At 42.0% G+C, this 13976-nt stretch overlaps 1 protein-coding gene across 2 annotated transcripts in view; it reads left to right on the top strand.

Moving 5' to 3' along the window:
- Positions 1-13976, top strand: part of arhgap10 (Rho GTPase activating protein 10) — an 81338-nt gene that overhangs the window by 50216 nt on the left and 17146 nt on the right. For both annotated transcript variants that reach the window (XM_079552709.1, XM_079552710.1), the window contains 2 exons: positions 4082-4223; positions 8987-9155. In XM_079552709.1, the coding sequence (XP_079408835.1) occupies positions 4082-4223; positions 8987-9155 (311 nt within the window). The remainder of the gene's footprint in view (positions 1-4081; positions 4224-8986; positions 9156-13976) is intronic.

Below are 13976 nucleotides of genomic sequence, written 5' to 3'. Positions count from 1 at the left end.
ACACTTTTTAATATTATTGGCTTTGTTTAATTGATAACGTTGTGGAAAACATTTGCACCCGAAGTCTGAAAAAAAAATGAAAGGGGGAAATGGTTGAAAGATGATTGAATTGGTAACTAGAGTGATTCAGAGCTTTACAGCAGGGCAAGTTTTCTTTAGTCCTAGTTTAAAGATGTGCCAAGGGTATTGTTTTAGACTAAATAAGAGGGTCTTGAGATCCTTGTGCTGGAAATGTGAAACTAGAATCGTGGAACTTTTCTTATTTTTTTTTGCAGAATACAGCTTTAACCTGCATTTGTACACACTGTGTTCACAGATAATGACTTCTGGATGTGTTGCTGAGCCCTTACAGTGAAATCCAGTGCTTTTGTCCCTGTCGACTTAAATCATCACAAAATGAACACTCCAACTGTTTTTTTTTATTTTTTATTATATGTTCAAATGACCTTCTATTTTAATTCTTGTAATTCCAGTTTTCAATTTCACATTTTTGTGGCTTTTTAAACTGTACGTATATCTTTTTTTTTTAATTGTATGTTTTATTGTCAATAAATAATAACAATGAAATCTAGTTTATTTATAAAATATTGCATTTTGTTTTTATTTACTTACACATTTTCTCAACTGACGACTGTAAATAACATGTATCTGAAGCAAACCGGTTAATAATATAAAATATAGCCTTTCTTTTGTAGGATAATAATAAACATAAGGGAATGGAGTCCTAACAAAAATGCTACTTATCAAACGCGTATTGTCTGCTGAGCCGTATCGAGGCGCGTCACGGCTCTTTTAAAGGCTTTAACACAAGCACAGGAGTGTTTTAAGTGTTTTTCCCCGGCTGATCACCAAAACAATTTAGCGCGAGGATGAGTGAGGAAAAAGAGGCAGAGCGGCTGTTTTATAAGAGAGAGAAAGACGGATAAAAGTGCGTTTGGAGTTCTTTTCCTGCAGCTCTCGTCTCTGTCCTCAAAATCTCCTGCGACCCCCGTGTCAGTCCCAGTCTCAGACCGAACTAGCGTGTGCTTTAGTGCTGTTCGGGCTTGTTTCGGGATCTGGGACCAAAGCCGTGATTTCTGGACAATCCCCAATTTGTTTTTGGGATCCTACGTGTGAGTGAGTGATGGTTGAGTGATTTGGGAAGCCGCACGTCTGTCACTTCACCCCGCCTTTCCACAACCCGGGTCGTGATTATTGAATTGAGCGGCCGCACTAGTCTTTTTTCAATCTCCCACCACACAAAACGCACACCGCCTCCTCTGTGATAAGGCCCTGCTGTGTTAGAATGCAGCAGAGCATTTTGGAGAAAGTACAGCTGTAGTAGCAGCCGCAGCAGCGTCTTTAGAGCGGGGGAAAAGTTGAGCAGACAGACAGGCATTAACTTCCCTCCCTTGCCTAGCCCAAGCGCAGACTGTTGATACCCCTGATACCCACAGTAGACTCTGCTTTACATTCACCTCCATCTGCAGAGCCAGCCGCCAGAGAGGGGAGCGGAGAGAGACCAAGAAACCATATCAGATATCGCACTTTTTATTTCTCCCAGAACTTTCTCACTTTCTCCGCCACTCTTCTTCCCTCCCTCCCTCCCTCCCTCCCTTCCCTCCCTACGCCTCTGTGATCCGATTCTAAGGCTGCCTCTGCGGAGACTTCCTCTCCTCTGCAAACCCCCATTCTCTTTTAACCCGACATCAAAAGTTTGTATGTAAACAGGGCTGGGGTGTAAACACCAGTTGGCTATAGCCGGCCCATTCCTCGGCAGTCCAAAAACTCTTCTGTGTGTGTAAGTGTGTGTGTGTGTGTGTGTGTACTTGTGTTTGTGTGTTTTTGTTTGTGTGTGTGTCTGTGTGTGTTTGTGCTTTCAGGTCGGCGCTGCAGAGCAGAGAGAAACTTCAGTCGCTCCAACTTAAGGCCGCTTTCCGCTTGTTGTATGCTAGGGGTTTGGGCCAGTGCGGGGTGTGTGTGTGTGTGTGTGTGTGTGTGCGTGTGTGTGTGTGTGTGTGTGTATACAGCTGGTTTATTGCGGAAAATAACAGCAAAGGTACAAGATACAGATCCTTATACACTGACATTTTGCTGGTGTGGTAAGGGGTTCTTTTTAGTCAGTGTAGGGAAATTTGTCATCTGCATTTCAACAATGGCACTGGGGCAAACTGTCAGGAGCAGTGAGCAGCCACAGTGCAGCGCCAAGGGAGCCATCTAGTCTACATATTATGGGTTGATGGAGGAAACCAGAGCACCTGGAGCAGCACCTTGTATCAGACAAAGTCTCAAAATGTAGCTGAACAACAATAGTTAGACTTTAGAAATGTTTTTTGTGCTGTTAATGTGTATTAAAGTGATAGTCTGGAGGTCTATGTATTACACATTTTATAATGAGAGTCTAGTATCCTCCCGCGTTGACCAATGAGACGAACGTTTCCTGTGAACCAGCATGTCAGGTCCAATCAGGAGGGAAGGGGGTGGAGCTTGGTCGTTCACTTTCAAAAAATTCTGTGCCCGCTCCCCTCATTTTGCAAACTAAGAAGGGCTTTCTGGTTAAAGAGCAGAGGAAATTGCTCATTTTCTCTCAAATCTCCTCACTTTGCAAACTTACAGACTATCACTTTAATATTAGTGCGTGTAGTCGTGATGTAAAACCCACCAACTCACAGAAATGCTTCCAGGCGATCGATTTGAATCATCCGGTCCACCAGAGGGACTGAGCCGGAACGTTTCAGCCCGAGCTTTTGAAGATGGGAGCTCGTAGACTGTACCTTTATAGCATTCAGCATTCTGTTGTGCAGTGTTTGGAATTGGACACATTATACCTTGATTATTTGATTAAGTTCATCAAAGATTGAAGATTTGTCCATTTTAAATCTAACCTCACTGACCAATGTGAATGTCTGCCGCAATGCAACTGTTGACAAAATGTACCAAGGCAGCCTAAATATGCAATTAATATCCTTCCTAAATATCTTTGTTGAAGTCCTGTTTTCCATCACAATCTGTTCAATAACAATTTCATGTGCAATGATAAAGTTAATTATCTACATTCTAGATAATTAACTTCTGATTAAAGTGGATCGCAAGTAAGTCTTCACATACTCGTTTATATTACACTTGCATTACTAAAGCTACTTCTATACAGCTGTATGTCTGTTTCACTAGTGCATGTGTTCCCAAAGTGGAGTCTGGGCCCAGGGGACTCTCTTCTAAAAAACTTGAATATATTTGTTGCAATTCACTGCTTTAAATTAGTATTTAGACCATTTTATGAGTAATCTGAATAGAGTATATTAGTATTGGGGTGCCCCCATAGGATTAAAGGGCCACAATGCTCCAGACTTTGGGAACGACTGCACTAGAGCACAGTTAACCCAAAAAGATTAAACGTAAGTGTTGGCCTGTTTTTCCATGATTTTACTTCCCGACTGGAAGAAGAGGGAAACACTCCCCCATAACTGCCCCATATATGACCGTGCTGTGCATAAGGGATAACTCCCATTTCTGTCCTTATATATGAAATTCTCCTTGCTTTATATGTGCCTTTGTGTTTGTACGCCACACATTCTTCAAGCTTGTTTTTAACCTTTATTCTTAAAATTGCCAAATGACAGGTGTGAAACTCTTATGAATGCTTACAAGCTGCAAAGTTGGACTAATTTGAAGGGGAGGAAAAAAAAAAGAAAACCTGTCATATCCACTTTTAAAAACAAGCTACAACAATGTGTTTCCATTTTTAACTCCATACTGCCTCATTGAAGAAAACAAAATGCTTCTAACCAGGACGTAGTGCCTTTAAATAAAAATGCTCCTTTGTTTGCTTAGCTTCAAATACAATCCCTTTTTATGCGCCGTTTTAAGGCCCAATCAATGTGTTATCCCACAGCGGGCCATGGCTGCAAATGCTCTCTCTCTCTCTTTTTTTTTTCTTCTTTTTTTTTTTTTTCCATTTACGCCAGCTCTGCAGTCCCGGAGCTGGAGAGAGGTCATTTGAGGACATATGCTCTGCTGCTGTATTCAAACGCCGCTATGCTACTCTAGGTCCGGATAGACTTCTCACTTTATAGGCTCTGACTTGGCTCCATTGTGTATTCAGATCTTTGCAGATGCTCCGGAGTCGGGCCCCCCCTCACCTGCGGCGCCCGCGTTCACCGCTCCCACCAGGCAGTCCAAGAAGCTGATCCGGCAGAGTAGGCCGCTGGCAGTCTACAACCCACAGGTCCTTGACATCCAGAACGGTAGGGAGCATCAACATGGCGCGGTGACTCACATTGTTAACATTTACATTGAGGGTTTAGAAAGAGTTCACACGCCTATGCATAATTAATAGTTTCATTTCCAAAATATCTTATTGCGATCGTTCTGACGGGCATTCCGGTGTTGCAATTAGGTGTGCCATTTGTGGATGAAGATTCAGTTCACACGCACTTTTTTAAAAGGTGACACAGTACAACACAGTATATTAAAGGGATGTTTCAGGATTTTTCAAATAGGGCCTCATTTCCCCGTTATCCAGAGTGTTGTTGATTTCTGGAGATTTTTTTTTTTTTTAACTCATGCAGTCCTTATATTTGAAGAGTTTAGTGGTGCTAGGCTAGTGCATGTCTATGGTAACTAGTAGCTTGCATTAAAAACCTCTTCAAAATCATGATGTAGTCCTCCAACTTTGCCATATCTGATTTGTAGAAAGTTCCTTTGTGAATTCCACGTGTAGTAATGCCGGCCGCAGGTAAACAAACTACTGTAGATCCAGTAACCAAGCAGATCACTCCGCCGCTGAGTAGCTTACAACCAGGAAGCTGCTGCTGCTCAAATAGAACTTATTTTAAATGCAAAATGGTTATATTTCAAACACTATTCAATCAACACAGGCATTTATATAGGTAGTCTGGTGTTGTAAGTGATTTGCCTCAGGTGCACTCTGCTTCGGTAAGACTGTTTTTAATGCAGGCTACTAGTTACCATAGACATGTGCTAGCCTAGAACCGCTAAACTCTTCAAATATAAGGACTGCATGAAGAGAAAAATAAAAAATCTCCAGAAACCAACAACACTCTGGACAACTAGGAAATGAGGCCCTACGCCAAAAATCCTGAAATATCCCTTTAAACAGGAATTATGTAAATATTTGTAATAAAAGAAGGGGGAAAACACTGACTCCTAGAGAAAGTAGAAAGTAAATCCACAGAATAGAAAAGACAACAAAAATGTATGGTTTTCATGAATTTGTTAATTACTAAAATGGTTGTAAGTGTGTTCGGCTCGTCCATGGCCGAGTGCACATGTTAAACATGTTCAGAAGCATTTGCTCTTCAAGGCTGAAATATTAATAAAAGAGTCAGCATTTTAGAGATGATTGCATGAATGCTTAAAGCCACTTTTGCCACGATCCGATACGTATCACGATACTCAGGGCCCGATCCGATCCGTATTGTGATACAGCAAGTAATTATGATAAGTACCGTAATATTTATTGAAGTGTTAAAATTCCAAAGCGCTGTTACTGAAAAACAAAGTATTGAAAGTATTGCAACACTAAATTATTGATACTTGGTATTACAGCACAAAGCATTGCGATCCAATCCAATTTGATATTTTGTCCCAGCCCTAATAAATACCTAAAAAATATCAAACATACTGGGAGCAGGGTCGTCTCCAGCTCGTCTCCATGGAGATGTTGACTAAAGGCAGTCAAATATGAGATTTAGAGAGGTTAGGTCCTCATCCAAGTCCGTTCTTTGATTACTCACTGCAAAAAGGATGATTTTCTGTGTCTAGCTGCTCATTAGGGGTGCGTTTTGTATTGCTGGCAACAGAATAATCCAAAATGTCACGCAGTGTGCCTTAAAGGTGCATTATGCAACTTTTTATGCAGAAAAAAAAAGTTTATATTAGTGTGTATTTGGCCTTGTAGTGACCCAGGCTGTATGTGTGGTCAGCATGGCAATTATACTTTCCATCATGGTGGTCTCTGCAACGCTCCAGGATCAGTTGTTTTGTAGGTTTTCTGATAAGAGGTTCTGTCAGCAGTGAAAACCTTTCAAACAATTGATCCTGGTGCGCACTCGAGACCACTGTGATGGAAAGTAAAGGCTCCATGCTGATCACTCATACAGTCGCTCGATCACTACAAGGTCAAATAAGCACAAATATCAACTTTTTTTTATTTCGCATAAAAAGTTGCACAATGCACCTTTAAGAATGATGATTTAGTCCTATCTCTGACCCTTTTTAAACTCGGTTTAGTCCTTATTTGGTCTTGATCCGGTGTGACTAACGGTCATGTATTACATGGTTGGAATTATCCTAATTTAGAAATACCTCACTGTGAATGTTAATGACAGAGACTGTGAGCAGAATGTCTCCATTATTAAACCATGGACACCCCTGATGTGACAGTAGGATTTGGTTGTCCGTCCGAACATATTTTTTACTGACAGTTAAGGTTCAAATCTCTTTATACAGTGTGAACAAATTGGCTTTTTTTGTAGAAATTTAATCAAAGGGAAATGTACTCACTCTTCCATTGTTTGCAAGCAAAATAAATAAATCAGGTACACGCCCTTTAACATACTCATAACAGCAACTAAAATATGTGTGCCTCCGATATCAAAGATTTTTCCCTCAGACTTCAACTTCTTCCTCTTGACGCGCTGCAAAAAATATCATAACTTGCGCTATCGCTAAAGAAGCCAACAGTTTCTTCAAAATGAGCAGTTCCGCTTGCCTTCCATCTTGTCCCAAAAGCGTGGCGTCTGCCTTTGCTGAATATCCCCCTCGCATTTTCACAGGGTCTGCCCGTATCTGCAGGAGAGTATTATTCTCAACAAGCCCGGCCTCAACATAAGTGCTGCCTGTTTTGACAGCGTTTTGATTTATACGCTCCCCTGTTGACGCCGCCTCGCCTTATGTATTGATAAATTATTCACATGTGTTTTATCAGGCAATGAGCTCTCATCACTCAGCAGAACTGGGCCAAGTCTTTTACTACAGTGTATAGAAATGTGTAATCGGCTTAAAAGAAATGATTATTTTTTTGTAGTTGTTGTAATGATGAACTGTTGATCAAATGCAGCATTATGAAAAAAGGTGGTAGTTAAGTTTTGAAATTAAACTAGCTTAGAAGTCTGTGTCTATTTCTTAAGGCCAAATCAAGGTCAATCCCTGCAAATCTTGTTTGTGTTGCATTATTTATGAAGTGAAGGCGTTACCTTCATTGTTATCTCATACAACAATCAGTTTCCTCACTGAGACTGTAAGATATAAACTGTGGTGTATTTGAGGAAGGCCCATAGAATTCAACCATTTACCTCAATTCATTTTAGTTTTAAAGAGGGGGTATTATGCTTTTTCCAATCACATAGCACCAGTCTATAGCACACTACAATGATGACCAAACCTTCTGTTGGTCTGTAAATGCAGTAAATTAGAATAACTGCCTTGTATAAAATTGCTCTCTCAAAATGGCTGTAGTGAATGTCTTGAAATAGGCCTCTGTCTCTTTAAGAACCTCTGACCCTTTCCGACACGCCCCCTCCACATGCTGGCTGTGGCATCAGTGGGGAGGGGGTTCTTCTGGTGACGAAAGCTCGGAGGCGTCTCCAGGAGGTGGGGGCGTTCCTTGGAGGACTCAGGCAAACCTGTCCCTTAAATGGCCGCCATCAGAGTTTTTACAGATTACTCAAAAATATGTGAATGTGCCAAGGCAACACTTGGCACACCAGGCATGTTTTTAATGAGGGAATGACATAATAAGATGATGCAAAGCTTGAAAAAGTCGATTTTGCATAATACCCCCCCTTTAAGTTTTAATAATGTCTGTGGGAAATGATTGGCTGGGACCAAAGATCGGCTGTCGTTGCAGTGCCTTTTGTAAACCACCAAGAGCGCATCCTGCAGCCATTATTTTTAAGCTTTAAGAAAAAAGGGTCCCCAGACGCTGCACTGCGGTCACACACTGCCCGTGACAGGTTTATCCCAAGGGCATTGAAGAGCAGTTCAAATAAAGAGGAACCATTTATCAACTGGGACAACTTTAAAATTGGGAAAAGCGTTAAATGACAATCATTCGGGGTTAGGATGATGATCTGATACTGATGATCTAACCTTTTGGTACACCTTTAATATTGTTTTTGAGTGTTTAGTTATTACACAGTTGTCATGACCTGCCTGTGCTACAGGTTGAAAGAAGCAACACAAAAAGACTCTTTGTGGCAAATGAGGAAACTCTTCATGCGGAAAAAAAGTTGATATTTGTGCGTATTTCACCTTGTAGTGACCCAGCAGCTGTATGAGTGGCCTCTACAATGCTCTAGGATCAATAATGTTTGCAAGGTTTTCACTGCCTTTCACCAGAAAAACTACAAAACAATTGATCCAGGAGCGTCCTAGAGACCACCGTAGGCACAAATATCAGTTCAAAGTTACATGGTACACTTTTAACAAAAGAACTCCCAAATGCAAGAATTATCGAAAAACAAGTGAACTCAAATTTAGCTGAGAATTCCTGAACAAAATTTCAACTAAGGAATTAACTTAACGAAATAAGGCAAGTTAGGTCTCACATATAAGCACAGGGCAAGCCATCATTGACAACAGAAACAAGACTCAACAAAGGGGTTAGCAAACTGGGTCCAACTGAGCCCAGCTGTTGCGAGCGGGTGAAATGGTACGAATTTTATCAGGCGTGGTAGTACAGGTGGGCGCTCTCGATTGGAGGGAGAGACTGGACGGGATCGCTGGATCGGAGGGGCAGGAGAATGGCAGCCAAAACCAGGAAGAGGCAAATGAGGAGCAGTGTAATGCGAAGGGTCTTACCGAGACAAGTGGGCCTAAAATAAAGCTCAGAGAGGTTACAGTAAAAGAAGTAGTGTGGGCTTGAAAACAGCATTTACTATGTTGTATGTGTATAAATCAATCAGTATTCCATCCATCCATCTCACTCTTTGACATCAACATCCCCAGTCACCATGTTAATTGTTCACGTTTTTGTTCCTGATAGTGTCACCAGTGTCCGACAGCATTGTGGGTCTGGTGTTGGACGGGACGTCCATGGGCAGCAACGAGTCGATGTCTTCCCATTCGTCCTCAGCCTCCGCCTCGGAAACCCCCACAGACAAGAACGACCACGTCCCGCTCGGTGCCACTCTGAGCTCTGGAAGCAACTCCAAGTAAGTCACAGGCAGCGTTATGAGAAGAAGCTGTTCATGAGGCAACAGCACTTTAAAATCACAGATCCCTTTAACTGCTTAACTATATAGAATGCAATTTACTACTAACAATTATTTCACATTTTTGAAGTTCTTAAAGGTTCAAAGATAAAAGTAAACTTCGCACAATATGTCACCTTTATTCAAAAGCTATTACCAACCCACTAACATCAATAATAGTTCTATGGTAAATACTGCACTCTCTTGGCACATATTGCTCTCAGTTCTAACACAAATCAATTGTGCAGATTGTACTCTTGATTCCATTATAGCAATATTTATTTAAAAAATCAAGGTCAGGCAAGATTTCTCTCAACAGTTCAGTGCGCGGCCAGTAAAATGCTCCTAACAATAAATCCAGGACATTGCACAACAAAGCTTTCCCCAACTTTATTTACATTGTCTGCAGTCCAGACACATTTTAGGAGAAATGTCATCAAGGTTTTGGCAATACAAGTTCTCACCCCCTGCTGCATGAATTATGTGAAAGACTATGTGTCATAGTTAGTATTTTGTTGTATAAATGATAGTTTTTAGCAGTGTAGACGAGATACACACACAAAAAGTAATGTTTGTAGTTGGCTGTAGTGAGTGCCTAAGAACTAACACATGGACAAATTCACTGCCGGTGAAGTTAACCTCATGAACTGAGCCCATTTTCTCCAGTTTGGCTTTACCCAAATCAAAAAGCAAAAAAAGTGGCCAAAGAGCAACAAAAATGTGCTGGAAAAGCAACAATAACACAATAAAAAAGCGACAGAAACACACGACTCAAACGCAACAAAACAGCAATGAAAAAAGCGATGAAAAGGCAACAGAAAAACAAAAACATGACAATAAAGCAATTAAAAAAGACGAGAACACAACAACACTTCCAAAATGTGACAAAAGCACGGCAAAAACATGCTGGAAAAAGCAGCAATAACACAATAAAAAAATATCAACAAAAACACGGCTAAAGAGTGAGGAAAAAATCAACAAAAAGTCAACAAAAACATCCATATTGGTGCTTTTTCACAGCAGATTGTTCAGTAGAGGCGACAAAACAGCAGTCGTAGCTAGCGTTAGCATGTAGCATGATGCTAACATGAAGCGTCATGTTAGTATTCTCCGTTATTTATGTAATTATGGGCTGTTGAACTACTTTGCTCCTCTCCGTGTCTTTGTATCTTTATTGAGTAGAAAACTACATTCATAATTCAGCATTTGTTAAAGCAGTTTTGGAGTAATTATGGACATTATGGATATGCTTCAATTCCAGACAGGCCGTCTGTATCTATTGGGGCTTATGCGTATAAGAAGAAATTAAAAAACAAAACTAACAAAAATCGCACTGTGGACTCGAAATCCTGATAATATTCTATGTTTTGATGATGCTAGGTCATGTTGTGTTGTAGCAGGAACAGTAACTGTCCACTCCTGTTCACAGCGTGTAAACATGAGCTACAGCCGGTGCTTCAGTGAGAGTGAGTGAGTTTAGAAGTCCGGTCCACACCTCGCTCTTGTCTGTCCTCTGTCCTCTCCTCTCTCGGAGTCCTTGGTCCGTTTTGTTGTTTCCAGCCCAGGACATGTCTCGAATGCTGATGTGAAAGATGAATTATTGGGTTATTCGGCAGATGTTCGGCTCTCTGCTGTGTCATGTCTCCGCAATCACCTTGAAAAAGACCACTTGGGCATATTTTCTCTTTCTTTTTTATTTCTTTTTTCAGCAAATGCCCTTTTTTTCTCTCTCCATTCACTGAAGAAAAGCTATTAATATCTTCATATCACGAGCAAAGGAGCATTTTCAGTTAATGCTAGTGTTGATGTTGATAGCATTGTCATTGGCTCCAGTTCAATGTTTAACTTTGCATGGAGGAAGGCTTTATCTTGTTGTGAAGTTGAGCATCTTCTGTTGGCAGCTGTGAGACTAATCAATGTTTAAAAGCCTACACAAAACAAGCAGTCATTGTAGGCTAACGGCATGCCAACAAATCTATGACAATAAATGCAGACAAATTTCACAAATGAATGAGCAGTGAATAAGCAACAAACAGCGTCAAAAGCATGGCAAAGAAAGATTCAACAACAAAAACTCGGAAAAAAAAACTCGACCAAAAGGCAGCAACGTGCGGGCCTTTCTGTGTGGAGTTTGCCTGTTTCTCATCAACCAAAAACATGCACAATAGGTTAATCCTCCAGCCAGGTGATTTAGACCATTGGCCTGGCTCCACATCTTGTCCCAGCGGCATCGAAGGATGGGTCAAATGCTGAGGACAAATTTTCCTACAGGGACAATAAAGACCACTTTAACCTTGAATAGGCCACCGTTTTTTCCATACTGAAATATGTTCTTACCTTAGCTTTGACGAGTTTTCCCTAATTTTCCCAAATATAATTTTGTGTAACTATACCTGGATCGTGTAACCTTTCACGTAACTGTATTTAAATAGGGAAAACGTGGGACGACTTGGTAGCTTCTAACTTCACCCCAGTTTGGAGCAATACCTTTGCAGGGAGAGGCTAAATGCTAACAACATTTCCGTGACTGAGCGCACTCACAAAGACCCGACAGGTACGCATCAACTCGTCTCAGCTAAGGTAAGAACATATCTCAGCATGGACAAACGGTGGCCTATTCCTTTAACCGACATTGGATCTTGAAGCTTGTTGAAACAATGAATCAGCGAATGTGTGCTGTAATCGAAGCTAAAGGAGGTCAAACTAAATACTGGATTTTATTTGAAGTGTAGTATGTAAACCAAACACAGGTTTTGTGGGGTTCTTAAATGTTGTTTTGATGATGAATGCTTTTCTTGATGCAACACGTCACATTATGTTTGGACAGGAGTGAAGTGCCTTGCCCAGGGACACAGAGACCGGGATTAACTGCCGGGTCAGATGGTCGTACACTGTGCCACTGTCTTGAATAGAAATCGTAAACACGAAAGTGACAACCAGAGTAGCACATTTGATCACTCCTGTCGTTGCATGAGAAATGGCAATAAATTACCTCGTATCCTCGTAAATACTTTCAACATCACACGCGGCATTAAATACATCCAGAGACCAGTTCAGTAGCAACCTGTAAATCAAAACTTAAATTATATCTTACAAGCTATTCATAGAAGACACTCTTTACATTCTTTTATTTTATGATGAGCTTAGATAGAGTATCGTGAAATTGCAAGTTAAATATCATTCTATTGACGTGATGCTTTTTTATTAGTGCAAAGTCAGTAGTGAATGCTCGCTCTGTGACCTTGGGTGTAATATATGAGACAAATATTGCAATAAATGATCAAAACGCACTTTGATTTATTGTATATAATCAAATCACAGCATAAGGACAAGCCCCTTTTTTCCACTTACATAACCCAGTTCTGTTTCACCGTGCATATTCCCACATATGGGGCCTCATAGGAGCACGGAAGCGCTGACCAGGAGGGGGCCGTAAATCTCAGGCCTGATCTGTTTGGGAGACAGGTGGCCGTGCGTTGGCACTGTAAATGCTATTGACATTGGGGGAGAGATTCATCTTGTTTACCTTATAGTCCTTTATGAAGGCTCGCGCCATATGTCACCGGGTGTCAGCCTGGCTTTGTTCACTTGTTAATCTTAACATGAACGGGGGAGACCTTTTAGAGCAGCATCTCTCTGGCCAGGAGAGTGGAACAATGGCATAAGCTACAACTCAAATAGATAGAAGTAAAAGGCAGCGACACAGATATTTGCTCAAGTAAATGTGTGAAAGTGTTTGATGAATGAGTAGGGCCAGGTACCGTTAAACGACACCAGTATGACATTGGAAATAAAGTTTAGGTTCTACTGGTACTGTATGTGGGTAAATGCACGCACATCCACTTGGTAGACGATGTTGTTCTGTTGGCTTCAACAAACCAGGACCTTCAACACGCTCTGGGGCGGTTTGCAGCCGAGTGTGTAGCGGCCGGGATGAGGATCAGCACCTCCAAATCTGAGGCCAGGGTTCTCCACCGGAAAAAGGTGGCTTCCCCTCTACAGGTTGGTGGGGAGTCCTTACCTCAAGTGGAGGAGTTCAAGTATCTCTGGGTCTTGTTCACGAGTGAGGGACGGATGAGATCGATAGACGGATCGGTGCAGCGTCCGCAGTGATGCGGTCGTTGTATCGGTCTGTCGTGGTGAAGAGGGAGCTGAGTCGGGGGGCGAAGCTCTCGATTTACCGATCGATCTACGTTCCCACCCTCACCTATGGTCAATACGATTTGGGTAATGACCGAAAGGACAAGATCGCGAATACAGGCGGCCGAAATGAGTTTCCTTCGCAGGGTGGCTGGGCGCACCCTTCGAGATTGGGTGAGGAGCTCAGTTACCCGGGAGGAGCTCGGAGTAGAGTCGCTGCTCCTTCACGTCGAAAGGAGCCAGCTGAGGTGGCTCGGGTATCTGTTCCGGATGCCTCCCGGTCGCCTCCCGCGGGAGGTATTCCAGGCATGTCCAAGTGGGAAGAGGCCTCGTAGAAGGCCCAGGGCACGCTGGTAGGACTATGTCTCCGAGCTGGCCTGGTGTCGCCTCGGGGTCCCCCCAGAACAGCTGGAGGAGGTGTGCGTGGATCGGGAAGTCTGGGCATCTCTGATGAGACTGCTGCCCCCGCAACCCGGCCCCGGATAAAGCGGAAGAAAATGGATGGATGGATGGATGGATCCACTTGGTACAAAATCCTGAAGAAAAGACGAAAGATCTGCACAACTGTTAGCACCTCAGCTTTTTAATATAAGCTCACCAAGTGACGCTTCTTCATACAATTAAAAGTAGCTCAAACACACC

The sequence above is a fragment of the Gobius niger genome, assembly GCF_951799975.1.
Source record: "Gobius niger genome assembly, chromosome: 3".
Lineage (NCBI taxonomy): Eukaryota > Metazoa > Chordata > Actinopteri > Gobiiformes > Gobiidae > Gobius > Gobius niger.
The sequence above is the reverse complement of the archived record's forward strand: the minus strand, read 5'-3'. Positions and strand labels throughout refer to the sequence as shown.